This window comes from Tupaia chinensis, unplaced genomic scaffold, assembly GCF_000334495.1.
Source record: "Tupaia chinensis unplaced genomic scaffold, TupChi_1.0 Scaffold139466_1, whole genome shotgun sequence".
In the NCBI taxonomy this organism is placed as follows: Eukaryota; Metazoa; Chordata; class Mammalia; order Scandentia; family Tupaiidae; genus Tupaia; species Tupaia belangeri.
In genome coordinates this window covers 643518-658793 of record NW_006199351.1, presented here as the reverse complement: position 1 = coordinate 658793, position 15276 = coordinate 643518, and the positions used below count along the sequence as shown (strand labels likewise).

At 37.7% G+C, this 15276-nt stretch overlaps 1 protein-coding gene across 1 annotated transcript in view; it reads left to right on the top strand.

Moving 5' to 3' along the window:
* The window catches only part of LOC114004649 (cilia- and flagella-associated protein 47-like), a 52765-nt gene that overhangs the window by 34425 nt on the left and 3064 nt on the right, over positions 1–15276 (top strand). Inside the window, exons 5-8 of the mRNA XM_027765699.1 lie at positions 723–820; positions 1101–1217; positions 5383–5517; positions 9731–9846. Coding sequence (XP_027621500.1) covers positions 723–820; positions 1101–1217; positions 5383–5517; positions 9731–9846 — 466 coding nt within the window. The remainder of the gene's footprint in view (positions 1–722; positions 821–1100; positions 1218–5382; positions 5518–9730; positions 9847–15276) is intronic.

The following is a 15276-nucleotide window of genomic DNA, read 5'->3' as shown; positions in this document are numbered from 1 at the left end:
GTGTGCTACATGGGAGTTCAGCGACATAGCCCTTACGCTAACTGCTGGTCCCAAGTTTGGTTTTATTTTCAAAATAACATGCTTTGGGGACTAGCAGATGGCATAGTGGTTACATTGTCAGACTTACACATGACTGACCATGGTTTAAGTCCCAGACCTGGTGGCTTTACAATCAGCTTTCTTTCTCTGGTGAACTAATGTGAAAATAATAATTAATAAATCATTCCTTTTTTTTTCTTTTTTTCTTTTTTTTTTTTAAGGAAATTCTGGGGCCAGCATGTGGTATGGTGGTTAAAGCGCTGGACTCTTTCATGGCTAAATACAGTCTGAGTCCCAGACCTGGCAATTTGTTTTTCTACTCTCCCTCTCTTTCTGGTCAAATTAAAGAATAATAGTAATAAACAAAGTAAAATAAATAATTCTTTAAAAAAAGAAATTCTGATGATCCCAAAACATAGAATAAACACAACATTCTTAGTTTTTATTTTTACTTATCAGCTCACCCTGGGGGGTGATTTTCTACATTCCCTCTCACTGTCTCTCACTCTCTCTCTCTCCAGTGAGCACACACATCCTAAGGCAAAAACCTCTTAAAGAGAAAAAAAACCATGCTTTCTATTTCCAAAAAGAGGCAAATATTTTCACTACTGCTAAAATATCCGTAAGGTATATTTTAACAAAGTAAAGCAATTGATACATTTACTTTGTCTTTTCAAAAATAGGTATCACTCCCTCTGAAAGATGGATAGTAAGCTTCGACAAAGACCTTTCAGATGGCCTTGTTTTAGCAACACTGCTAGGAGCCTATTGCCCATATTTGGTAAGAGTCATTTTTATGCATAATGGTCTTCTATTATTTGAAAGAATTTAAGATTAAAATTTGAAGTATATTTTTTATAAACTGATTATTTTAAATGTCTTCATTTTAAGTCATACAACTAAATCTGAATGATTAGCATTGCCTTTTTATTTACTCTTGCCTTTTTAATTACAATAATCTATTATCTTAAATGCTAATACTAAATGACTCTTTGCTGAAGTACTTTAAATATAGCAATTTTTCTTCCATTAGCAAAAGGTTTGATTGTTGTCTTTTCCAGGTCGAATCTCACTTGATAAATATGTATACACAACCAAATAGTCCTGAACAACATTTGCACAATTGCCTGATTATCACAAATGTTCTTCATGAAATTGGCTTTGACATGGATGTACAAGTGGGTTCCTTTATATGACATATTCTATAAACATTTTATGAGTTTCGTCTCTTAGTTGATACCTTTATAATATTACTTTGTTCATAAATTTTAAATCTGAATTGAAATAGACTTTACTAAACTGTGGGAATTGAAAAATGACTCCAGAGAAATCTACTAGATATTTTAAATGAGAATAATTATATACAACTGTGCATAGTAAAAAAGTAATTTTAGTCCAGGCAACTGGAACCGCAAGAATGAAGCTTGCGTGCACTATTAATATTGCCTGAAGTCTTGAGATTGAATTAAAGGAGCAGACTACCTATTTGAATATAGATTTTGTTTTATCATCCTCATATATATGTAGTAAATTGGTGTTAAAATAAATATTTGTGTAGAGATCACAATGGCAATATGCATTTTTATTATATGTTGACCTTCAAGTTAATTCCATATGGCCTTTCACATCAAATACGCAATAATCAAAAATGCATTTTATCCTTACTGTTTTGTAAGCCTTTGCTACTTGGGAGTAATGAAATAATATGATAAATGATTCTTGATTTTGAAGAATATACAAATTTATTGAATTTTCAAGCTTTGTTGTTGTTAAGAGAAATAATGTTCTACTCATTTGATTGTCAATAAGGACAAAAAACAAAATGTCAAGTTCATATGAGGGAAGAGACCAATGTAACATAGACTGATTCACCAAAGATGTTGTGAAGAGGTAGGACTTGGGGTCTTGAAGGACTGAAAAGATTTCCACTGATAGTAGGGATAATTGAAGTTTTTTGCCCAGCAGAAATATCATGAAGAGGGACCAGCAGGTAGTGTGGTAGACTCCCACATGGCTGACTGAGGTTTGAGCCCCAGACCCAGTGGCTTGGAAATCAGGCCAGGTGCATGTGCATTTATACCCAAAATCCTGAGAAGAGAATGGAGGAGAAGGGATTACAGTGGGACCATTCCTCCGAGGGGTGACTTCTCACTTTCCCTCTCACTGTCTCAGTTGTCCCTCTGTTGAGTGCATGTACCATATGGTAAAAACCAAAAAAACAAAAAAAGGAATAACATGAACAGAAGCAGTGTGAGAAAATGATAGACATTAAGGAAATTGTGTGAATAGGTTTCCATAGGTGAAAATTGGTATTAGAAATATAGACACAGGCATATATTAGAATATTGGATATCAACATAAAAAGTCAAGAGCTTACCATGTCGTAGTATCAGCCTAAACGCCTTTAACCTTGCAAAAGTAAGCTGGACTGTAGATTGTACTCAGAAGAGAGACAGGGAATACACACCAGTCAGAACGCAATTTCGACTGGTCAAGGAAAACAGTAATTACTTTCTCTATTAATGTTAATTTAATGGGGGCTGAAAACATTGATCTCTAGAGATCATTAGGTTTGATAGACCAAATAACAGCCACAGAAGAAGCACAGAAGAAAGCCCATTGTAACTAACTCTGAGTTTTCTATTCTGTGATCCAGAAAGACTGATGATGCTAGTGCTTAGGATAATGTGATTCCTTATATCTTTGTAGAATTAAGTTTCATGATTGCTTACTTTTTCTTCTTTATAATGGAGTTATTTGCATATTAAAATTCTCTTCTTGGGATTTGGGGCACACAAACATACCATCCTGATATGTTTTTCAAGCTGCTGTGTCCAGGACTCTAACTGCACAGTTAGCCATGTAGAATCCATCTGCCTTAACCATTGTGCCACTGACTTCTCCATCTGATATTAGTATTAGTAGAGTTGTAAAAATAAAAAAAACTGTAATAAGAATTATTCAGAGAGTTCTGTTACAGTAATAGAGTTTTTTTTTTTTTTTTTTCCTCTAAGAAGTTTTTGCCTTAGGGCGTGTACACTCACTGGAGATAGAGAAAGATGGAGACAGAGAGGGAAAGTGAGAAATCACTCCCCAGGGAGGATGGCCACACCATAATTACTTCTCCTCCATTCTTCTCCTGGGATCTTGGGCATGCAAGCACACACACCCAGTGTGATTTTCAAGCCACGGGGTCCATGACGCTAATCGTACTTGGCCATGTTGGAGTCCAGTGATGTAACTGCTATGCCATCTGCTGGCCCCATAGTAGTAGAGTTTTAAGGACAAAGTCTATTAATATACTTTGGTTTAGAAAAACAACTCCCATCAATGCAACGCATTATTGAAACCTCTTCCTGAAAGGCATTGACTAGAACCAGCAAGGGTACAACTATTTGTTAATCTACACTTAGGCCTTCAGAGTTGTTACAGACTAATAAAGACAAGTACATGCAAAGAGAATGATTCAAGGCAGACAGCGAATGCCACAATAGACATAAAGGCAATGTGCCATAATGCTCAAAGGGACGAGAAGTTACTCCAATTAGAAAATCAGAAAAAGTTGCTTGAGAGACTTGGTGTTTAAGATACCACTTGAGAGTCTGATAGGGGCTCACAGGAAACTTAAAATGTTATCTTTGTTTAGAAAATACAATCCAGGGCCATCAGGTGTCATGGTGGTTAAGGTGCTAGACCTGGCAGCTTGAAAATCATGCTGGACATGTGTACATGCCCAAAAATCCCAGAAGGAGAATGGAAGAGAAAGGGATTGAAGTGTGGCCATCAAACCTGGTGGTGGTTGTAGGGGAGTGATTTCTCACTTTCCCTCTCACTCTCTCTCTAGTGAGCGCGCTTACCCTATGGCAACCCCCCTCCCCCCCAAAAAAGAAAAGAAATATAATTCATCATATATTATGTTTCTGTTCTGTGACTTTTAAATTTTTTTCTCATACATGTTGACTCAAATGTTTATTTTTGTTCTTCTAGAAAAATTCAGTATCTACTAGGTAAAAGTGTGGAGTCATCCAAGATTTGATGGATATTTACAATTAACCTAGAAGAAAATTACCAGTATTATTTATTTTTAAAATTGTATTTACTTTACTTTTATTCACTGTATATCATTACAGCATGCAAAAATGAGCTTTCCCATCCAGAATATACTGTATTGGCTCAATATATAGTGTATATACATGTATTACTATACATGTTATCTACAACAAATAATTTTCCATTTCAGCCAGTAATGCCATAACTTTTTATCAGCCTGGATTTACCAAGCACATTAAATAGTAGATTTATAAATGTCACTTTCAAATTATTCATAGTCAGGGGCCAGCAGATGTCATAGCAGTTATGTCTCTGGACTCCCGCATGGCCAACCGTGGTTTGAGTCCTGGACCCAGTGGCTTCAAACTCACACCAGGTGCATGTGCATGTGTGCCTAAGATCCTGGCAGAATAATGGAGGAGAAGGGATTGTAGTGTGACCATCCTGCCTGGGGGGTGATATCTCACTTTTGGTCTCTCTCTGTCTCTCTGGTGACTACATGCGCCCTAGAGCAAAAATCTCTCAAAAATTTATTCACAGTTAATGGATTCTACTTGAAACACATCTAATTCATCTCTTTTTTCTTCTTTAGATTTTTGTCATAGGGCATATGCATTCTCCAGAGAGAGACAGAGAGAGGGAAAGTGAGAAGTAACTCCCTCCCCAGAGGATATGGCCACATTACTATGCTTTCTCTTCCATTCTCTTCATGGGATTTTGGGCATGCCTGCACACAAGCCTGATGTGTTTTTCAAGAAGCTGGTCCAGGACTCAAACTGCCCAGTTGGCCATGTGGGATCCAGCATCTTTTTTTCTTCTTGAGAGTTTTTTGCTATAGGGCACAAGTGCTCACCAGAAAGAGACAGAGAGCTAGAAAGCGAGAAATCACCCACTGGGGGGATGACCATGCTGCAATCCCTTCTCCTCCATTTTCCTCTCGGGGTCTTGGGCATGCACGCACACACGCCCAGCCTGGGTTTAAGCCACCTGGTCCGGGACTCAAACCACAGTCGACTACATGGGAGTCTAGCGACATAGCCATTACGCCAACTGTTGGTCCTGGGATCCAGCATCTTAACCACTATGCCACCTGCTTGCCTTCTAATTCATCTTTTAACACATAGGTCAAACTCTTCCAATGCAGAACAATATTCTGTATACTCATGTTTTAGTGTCATTATATATAAAGAAACATTTGGAAATTGTTTTAAAGTAATTCAAGAACTTGGTGTATTATGCTTTTCCTCTTTTTATATGTTTTATCCAATTTATATTTCTTTTCTTTGAAACTAGGCCACTGACATCTGCGACCCAAATCCAATCTTATTGCTCATGCTTTGCGTCTATATGTATGAAAGACTCCCTACATACCTCCCCAAGAGAGTGGTGCCCTTTCATTGTACTCTGCATGACACAGAATTGGCACAGGTAAGGAGATCTTTGAGACTGCAATATGCATGGAATTGTTAAAGATGTAAGGCAGGTTTTACATTTCCCCAATTCAAAATTAATAGTGAGTATCTATATGATATAAATTATTAAAATTAAATAAGCCATAGCAAATGTTGCAACTTCTAAGTGAGAGGTCTAGAAAAGTGAAAGGGACAATTTTTGCTTAATAACCATCATCACCTGCAATGAAATAATGGCTTCATCTTTCTCATTTCCATTTTATGCAGAATAATATTATTCTGTATAAAAGTTAATTTATGGCTGTGGCCATATTCATGTTCATTCCTTTACCTTGAGTTGTTTTATGTATTTCTTGTCTTACTTAATTGAGGAAGAGGATAATTGTATACTTTTCATGGAAAAGTTGTACATACTTAGTCGTGTCCTGGTCGTCTTTGATTTGTAATTGTAACTTCATTCAGAAAATAACTGTGTAGCCTCCATGATGGTGTAAGCAATGCTTGGTAAGAATTTAGTTAAAAATCAGTACATTAAGTTTCTTGGCTCAAAATGTTTATGTCTCAACATGGGAAAAAGAAATCCTTCTCTTCTACTTTTTTTAAGAGAGATTTTTGCTATAGGACTTATGCTCTCTCTGTAGAGACAGAGACAGAGAGACAGAAAGTGAGAAATCACTCCCCAAGGGGGATGGCCATGTTGCAATTCCCTCTCCTTCGTTCTCCTCTTGGGATTTTGGGTCTAAACGCACACACTCCTGGTGTGAGTTTTAAGTTGCCAGGTTCGAGACTCAAACCGTGGTCAACTACATGGGAATCCAGCGATATAACCATTACACTATTTGCTGGTCCCGAAATCTTTCTCTTCTAGTCGTTTGTTAACAAATATTGAGATATGATCCCTTTTAATTTTCTTTCCTTTTTTGTAACAATAGGATATATAAAAGTCTGGAGAATGTTTTCAATGGTATTTACTAGGATACTTCCCTATCGACAATGATATGCAGGGGCCTTGGGTACTTACTAGCCTTTAGCTATAATTATAATGAAGAGGATTTTTAATTTTGAAATAAAATTAAAAAGAGCTAAAAGTATTTTTTCCAAGTCTACCAAATATAAGAGTCTGAATAAAATTAAACAGTGATTTATTATAATTAAATATTATTATTCCGCCATGTTTTCTGACTCCTAAGCCAGTGCTCTAACCCAAGGTGGGCTGCGAATGCACACTGAATTCACATCACTTCTGTGTATTTCAAGAGAAAATATTAATTTCTGACCAATGTCTTCAGCTTTGCTTGGTTTATGTTTGCGCTACAGGGTGTGTATGCTCACTGGAGAGACAGTGAGAGAGAAAGTGAGAAATCACCTTCCGGGGGGATGGCCACGCCACAATCCCTTCTCCTCCATTCTTCTCTCGGGATCTTGGGCACACACGCACACGCACCTGGCGTGAGTTTAAGCCGCTGGGTCCAGTACTCGAACTGCAGTCGACTACATGGGAGTCCAGGGACATAGCCATTATGCTAACTTCTGGCCCTTAGCTGTAAATTTTAATTATGATTTTAAAAAGCAAGTTAAAGCATATGTAAATGGAAATGAAGCCTTTCATTTTATCTATTTACTAGAAATATCATTCGTAGCTTACAGATGAGATTATACAAATACACCTTTTATTTTTCTCAAATGTAAGACAAATTTTTAAAGGAATATAAAAATTACAGGGCCAGCACGTGAAGTGATGGTTGGGGTGCTGGATCCCACCTGGCCCACTGTGTGACTCAAGTCCTAGATCCAGTGGCTTGAGAAACACACCAGATGCATGTATTGTGTAGGTGCCCGAAATCCCTAGAGGAGAATGAAGAAGAGATCCTGAAGGGTGCTTTCTCATTTCCCTTTTTCTCTGTCTCTTTCCAGCAAGCACATGTGTCCTATAGGAAAAAAAAATAAAAAGAAAAGAAAAGAAAAGGAAAGAAAGAAAAAAAGAAACTTAAATTTTGAGCAGAGATTTTTTGCTTAAGAAAATGAATGGTTTGGAAATTACTATTTGAGAATCTTTCCCACTGTGAAGCAATAGTATAAATGGCAATGTCTAAGTCATAGAGTGCCATTCTTACTAGTCCTACCAATGCTCCAGAATTAAAAACAAAATCACTGATGAAATGGAACGGAAGAAGTGTTTATATGGCTATGGGTCAGCAATAGAAATAAATTCTTGGAATCAGTATAAAATGTAGTGTTGGGTGAAAAAGAGAAGAGTACAATAATTTTATGAGACACTTGAAAACAAGGGAATTTGGGTGCCAGCAGGTGATGTGGTGGTTGAGGTGCTGGTTTCCCATAGGGCCAACCATGGTTCAAGTCCCAGACTTGACTGCTTACTTTCTCACTTTCCCTCTCTGTGTCTGGTAATGGCTCATGCACTGTAACAAATTTAAAAATAATAATAATGATAAATAAAATAAATAATAATAAAAATTTGAACTTTTTTTTGAAACATTTACCCAGATGCACAATAGTTAAATAATGACTGTGATTGCTAGAGGGAAGTGGAAAATCCAAAACTTTCTTTCCTTCCCTGAACAGCTGCTGCCCCTTCCTTTTTATTTTTTTAGAAATTTATGCCTTAGGGCATGTGCACTCACCAGTGTGTTGGTGGGAAGAGACCTAGACAGTGAGAGGGAAAGTGAGAAATCCCCTGCTGGGAGTTGCCCAGCCACTCTGCAATCCCTTCTCCTCCATTCTCCTCCTGGGATCTTGGGCATGCATGCACACATACCCTGCGTGAGTTTCAAGCTCCTGGGTCCAGAATTCGAGTCATGGAATAGTCAGCCATGTGGAAGTCCAGCAATGTAACTGCTATGCCATTTGCTGGTCCCAGTCTTCTCCCTGTCACTCTCTTACGACCCATAAATGAAATCCTAGAGTTGGATGGAGTAGTCTGACCACAGATGAACTCCATGCCTTTGTGTCACATATATAATATGGCAAAATGAGAATGAATGGCCTCCTTAACTTCTCAGGGATGGTTAGGAAAGTTCTGTGAAAATAAACCAATAATTGTTCACAAGAATCTACATTGTTTTTCAACATTTCCTTCCAAAACAGTGTGTTTGTATCCTATAACTAATGCACATCCTCCAGTGTACTTTAAATCTCTAGATTACTTATAATACTTAATACAATATAAATACTATTTAAATATTTAATATACTGTATATTTTTATTTGTATTTGCTATATTTTACTTTTTTTCCTCAATATTTTCTAATTTTTAAGAAAATTTTATCTCAGGGCTGGCAAGTGGCGTGGTGGTCAAGGGCACTGAACTCCCATATGGCCAATTGAGGATCGAGTCCCAGACCTGGGGGCTTGCTTTCTCACTTTCCCTGTCTCTCTCACTCTGCCCCTCTATGGTCAAGTTAAAATCAATCAATCAATCAATCAATCAAAAACTTTATTTCTTGAGAAATAGACAGAGAGACAGGGATTCTCCACTGTCTTGCAATGCTGCAACACTCTCTTCAGCCTTCTAAACAGCTAGGATTCCAGCCATACCCACAGGCATGCCCCGTGTGTTCAAGTTGGCCCAGGAACCAAACCTAGGGCCTTCCCATATGGTTCCAATATTGTGAAGCAGTATACTACCACATGTACCACCATGGCTGGGCCAATTTTCCAAATGCTTTTGATCCACAGTTGGTTGAATCTGATAATGTGAGTCTATTGGTATGCAGAGCTGAAGCGGGCGCGTGTGCGTGCGTGCCCAAGATCCTGAGAGGAGAATGGAGGAGAAGGGATTGCGGCGTGACCATCCCCCCTGGGGGGTGATTTCTCGCTTTCTGTCTCTATGTCTCTGTCTGTCTGGCGAGCGCACGCGCCCTATAGCGAAAATTTCTCAAAAAAAAATATAGTCTTCAAAAAGTTCATGGAAAATTTGTGTTATGAAAAACTATGTATGAATTTCAAAATATTTTGCCTCAAAATAAATTCAAACGTTGAACTTTAATTCCACTTTCATTTCATATGTGTGTGTGTGTGTGTGTGTGTGTGTATATGTGTGTGTGCTAGGTTTAAATACAAAGTCTGCCTTTCGCCTTCCTCCAGTTAGGCTGCATTAAGAATAAGTATTTTCATGAATAAAATGTATAACTCCATCATAAAAATAAATAATATAGGTATATATTTTTAAAATTCATGACCTTATTGATACACTCTTCTACTTCTACACAGATTCTACTGAAAAATTCAAGCACAAAGATCTTAGTGTATAATGCTATAATTGTTGGAAGAGATGCAGCTGATTTCTCCCTTGCCCAAACAGGAAAGATTATAACAATTTTTCCAAAGTAAGTACTTTTTAAAAAAAACGTTGCATTATTGTACATATCAGCCCTTGAGATTAAATACGTATAATAATTATAAAAACTTGGATTCTGGGACCAGCAATGGGCATAATGGCTATGTCACTGGACTCCCATGCAGTCCACCATGGTTCGAGTCCTGGAACTGGTGGCTTAAACTCACACCAGGCGCGTGTGCATGCGTGCCCAGGATCCCAAGAGGGGAATGGAGGAGAAGGGATTGTGGCGTGGCCATCCCCCTGGGGGGTGATTTCTTATTTTCTTTCTCTCTGTCTCTGTCTTTCTGGTGAGTGCAAGCACCCTATAGCAAAAAACTCTAAAAACAAAAACAAAAACAAAAAACTTGAATTCTTCCTGTTATCTAAATACCCATATTTTATAGCATTCTATTCTTAAATTGGAGTTACAGTATCATAATAAATGTCTGTGACTTCTATGTTCTCATCTATTTCTTGAATTATGTCTATTTTCTCTGAGGCCAGTTGCTTTGTTTCTTTACCTGAGTCTTGATTCACGCTGAGAGGTTTATTCTGATGTCTCATGCTGCTTGGTTATCCATTCATCTGTAATAGTATGGCAATGGAATAGCCAATTATGAGTCTACGTGTGTGCCTAGGTTTGTTCATTTCAAGGTGAAAAATCTATTTTTTAAAAAATTGTCAGAAGTTGTGTGTGCTGCCAGAGATTTGTAGGGGCGATGAGAAAACATTCCTCCTGGGGAATGGTCATGCCACAAACCCTTCTCCATTTCTTTCTCCTTTTGAGATTTTGGGCATGCACATGCATGTAGGAAAGATTATAACAATTTCTCCAAAGTAAGTACTTTTTAAAAAAAACGTTGCATTATTGTACATATCAGCCCTTGAGATTAAATACGTATAATAATTATAAAAACTTGGATTCTGGGACCAGCAATGGGCATAATGGCTATGTCACTGGACTCCCATGCAGTCCACCATGGTTCGAGTCCTGGAACTGGTGGCTTAAACTCACACCAGGCGCGTGTGCATGCGTGCCCAGGATCCCAAGAGGGGAATGGAGGAGAAGGGATTGTGGCGTGGCCATCCCCCTGGGGGGTGATTTCTTATTTTCTTTCTCTCTGTCTCTGTCTTTCTGGTGAGTGCAAGCACCCTATAGCAAAAAACTCTAAAAACAAAAACAAAAACAAAAAACTTGAATTCTTCCTGTTATCTAAATACCCATATTTTATAGCATTCTATTCTTAAATTGGAGTTACAGTATCATAATAAATGTCTGTGACTTCTATGTTCTCATCTATTTCTTGAATTATGTCTATTTTCTCTGAGGCCAGTTGCTTTGTTTCTTTACCTGAGTCTTGATTCACGCTGAGAGGTTTATTCTGATGTCTCATGCTGCTTGGTTATCCATTCATCTGTAATAGTATGGCAATGGAATAGCCAATTATGAGTCTACGTGTGTGCCTAGGTTTGTTCATTTCAAGGTGAAAAATCTATTTTTTAAAAAATTGTCAGAAGTTGTGTGTGCTGCCAGAGATTTGTAGGGGCGATGAGAAAACATTCCTCCTGGGGAATGGTCATGCCACAAACCCTTCTCCATTTCTTTCTCCTTTTGAGATTTTGGGCATGCACATGCATGTACCCAGTGTGTTTCTCAAGCTGCCAAGTCTGAAATTCAGAACAAGCAGTCAGCCATGTGGGATCCTGTTGCCTTTGCCATCATGCCACCAGCTGGCCCAACATTCTACTTTTTGTCTGATTTATAGCGTTTTTTAAAGCCACTAGGGAGAGCGGGATTGCCTGAATCTCATCTTGCCCTCTGTGTAAAATTGACTTCCTTTAACTAGCTGCCCTATTTTCCAGTTCTATTATTATAGTTTTAATAATATTTCTGTTAGGAAGAGAGATGATGGATCTGGATTTCAGATGCCATTGTGGTTTAGAACCTTCTCCCATTATTTCACAATTAAATGCTGGCTTGTAATCCTAATATCTACAAATAATCCAGATATTGTTATTATATTATTAGAATATGGGGATCAGATTATTTACTCAGTGTTGCAACTAATAAATGTTCATGCAGACCAAACAGCTGGTGCTAACTGGGACTTATAGGAAGCAATCAATAAGTACCTCCACCCAATTTGAAATGTTGGAAAATATGAGGGAGTGGGTCTTCTGAAGTTCATCAAGAATACATATTATGAAAAAAATCTATGCATGATTTTCATTTTTATATCAAAATAAATGTACTTAAGTTCCATTTTTCCTATAAACTTTTGAAGTGTGCTTGTGTATTAATGTAAACCTTAGGAATGTCTGAGCAGCAAATACACAATGTGGATATAATTTGATAATTTTTATTTGTTGCGTGTTTGTGGAACAAGAAGAGAATGGAAAAAAGTAGTACCTGAGTGCTCTTGCGAAAACCAAGGAAGGGCTCCCAGAAGAAATAATGCTTAATTTTGAACACACAGGAAATAGCTATTCACTTATCTAGATGCATTTTATTTTGTTGCTTGAATACTGTTATTAGGTGGTTCTCTATGTATATCTTTAGCTAGTCTAAATAATTTTATAGTATTTGATTTTTACAAATAGGACTCAATATATTTTGTTTTCTTAAACAAAAATGCATAGTTTTATCATTACCAGATGTTACATAATTATTTATGTTAACACATTCTGTCTTAAATTCTGTCTAAAGTACAATTAATAATGACTCTGTCTGCTAGCTATGGACTTAAATTCCCAGAGATACCATTTATGTAAAAAAGATGAAGCAGCTACACACATGTATAAACAAACATTTGTTTTTGCATCTAACTTAAACACTAAATTTGGTTATAACCATAGAGTGATTTTCATAAAAGTGAAAATATAGTTTTAGAAAACCATTCTGTTTCTTTTTTTCTTATTATTCTCATTGAGCCATATGTGCACTGACAATGATGTGTTATATTGGGTCATCAGAAAAGTCATGATGTATTTTTTTATGTTTTTCTATGCAAAAATGCGTCATGACTTTTCAGATGACCCGATATATTTATTCTCCTTGTATTCCAAAAGTCAAGCTGAAGTAGCTTACAAGGTACATGTAATATCAAGGAGACTTTTTTTTTTTTTTGAATGACGAAGAGGCAGTTGAAGCAAAAAGCAAGTAAAATGTAAGAAAATTAAGATAAAACTTATGATTATGATATATATGACCAAAGACCTAGAACACATACCTGAAACAGACCACACATTTGATTCTGAAGTTTCTAACAAATTCAGAAAGGAATCATCGCATACTTGCATATCACTATACAATTTTAAAACAGAATTTCTACCAATGCCATGGTGATCTAATCTATTATCAGGTCCTAGGTCCTATAGAGTTTACCAATTGTATCTTTTTTTTTTTGGTCAGAGAGACAGAAAGTAAGAAATCTCTGCCCCAAGGGGAATGGCCATGCCACAATCCTTTCTCCTCCGTTCTCTTCTTGGAATTTTGGGCACACATACACGCATGCAGTGTGAATCTCTCAAGCCACCGGGTCTGGGACTCAAACCACAGTTGACTATGTGCGAGTCCAGCTATGTAGCCATTATGCTGTCTGCTGGTCCCATCCAATTGTATCTTAAAATTTGCTATTTTTTTCCCCTGCCCTATCTCTTTCACCCTAATTTAATGTGACACGATCTTTATACTAGACTGCCACAATAGACTCCTAAAAGGTTTCTTTGCAATCTATCCTCTATATAAGAATGATAACTATGTTTTACTGAAAATTTGAACTTGTTACTCTTCTGCTCGAAATATCCCAGTTGCTTTCCATCAACATGAAGATATAGACTGAATATCTCACAATACACTTTCACTGACCTAAAATCACTCTACTGTTCCATGACTGGTTCTTAGCTACTCCTTGAATTACTAACCCTACAGCATTACTGACCTTTGATTAGTTCTTCAGACACATTAACATTCTCCATAGAAGAAGGCCTTGGACGCCATATTTTCTCCTTAACCTGGCTAACTTATTCTCATCCTTCATACTTTATCACGTATCATTTCCTCTGACTATGCAGACTACATTATGTTTTTTTTTTTGGAGAGATTTTCACTGTAGGGCGCTTGCGCTCGCCAGACAGACAGAGAGAGACATAGAGACAGAAAGCGAGAAATCACCCCCCAGGGGGATGGTCACGCCACAATCCCTTCTCCTCCATTCTCCTCTCGGGATCTTGGGCACGCACGCACACGTGCCCGGCGTGAGTTTTAAGCCACCGGGTCCGGGACACGAACCGCGGTCGACTACGTGGGAGTCCAGCGACATAGCCATTACGCTAACTGCTGGCTCCCACTATATTATGTTTTCATACCACTTTATAGCACATACATAATTTATTTTTTAGAGAGATTCTTTTAGAGAGATTTTTCCTATAGGGCACATGCGCTTGCCAAAGAGACAGCAAGACACAGAGAGAAAAAGCAAGAAATCATCCCTGGATGGTATGGCAACATCGCAATTCCTTCTTCTCCATTATCCTCTTGGGATTTTGAGCATGTACACACATGCCCCTGGCACGAGTTTTAAGCCACGGGATCTAGTACTCGAACCGTGGTTTACTACATGGGAGTCCAGCAATGTAACTATTATGCATGCCATCTGCTGGTCACAGCACATACATAATTTGTAATTGTCATAATTATTTTGTGGTATTAATATCTGCCAATCCTATGAAATGTAAACTCCAAGACTTTAGGAGTTGAAGGGCTTTTTGTTGTTACAGTTTTTTTTTTTTTTTAAGAATTATTTTATTTAACTTCCTTCCTTCCTTCCTTCCTTCCTTTCTTTCTTTAAATTTGACCAGAGAGGGACAGAGTGAGAGCAGGAGCAAGAGAGGGAGGGAGGGAGGGAGAGAGAGAGACAGAGAGAGACAGAGAGAGACAGAGAGAGAGAAAGAGAAAGTGAGAAATCAAGCTGCCAGGGGTCTGGGACTTGAACGGTGTTCGGCCATGTGAGAGTCCAGCACCCTTAACCACCATGCCACCTGCCAATGCCATAGTTTTGGTTTTCTTTCTATAACCACCATCCCCCCTGCCAATGCCATAGTTTTGGTTTTCTTTCTAATGATGACTTTTACGCTATCTAGAGAAATCCTAAATCACTCAGAGGTCCTCTAACACAGAATCTGAGCCTATACACAGAAAAAGACCTCAAGATTAAACGTTCATTTGTCTCAGTTAAATTCAAGCCTATAAGCTTTTCATATTTGGGAGGGGGAGCACAAATTGAGGAGGTTTGTGATAACACATATCTGTGTAAAAGTCCCTTGACTCTGCTAGATGTGAGCTGTAACTTTCTCTACAAAACAATTTGGGGAATATATATATATTTTTTATGAGTCTGTTATTCAATCTTTATTGTTGTCTGGCCTGCAATTTTAT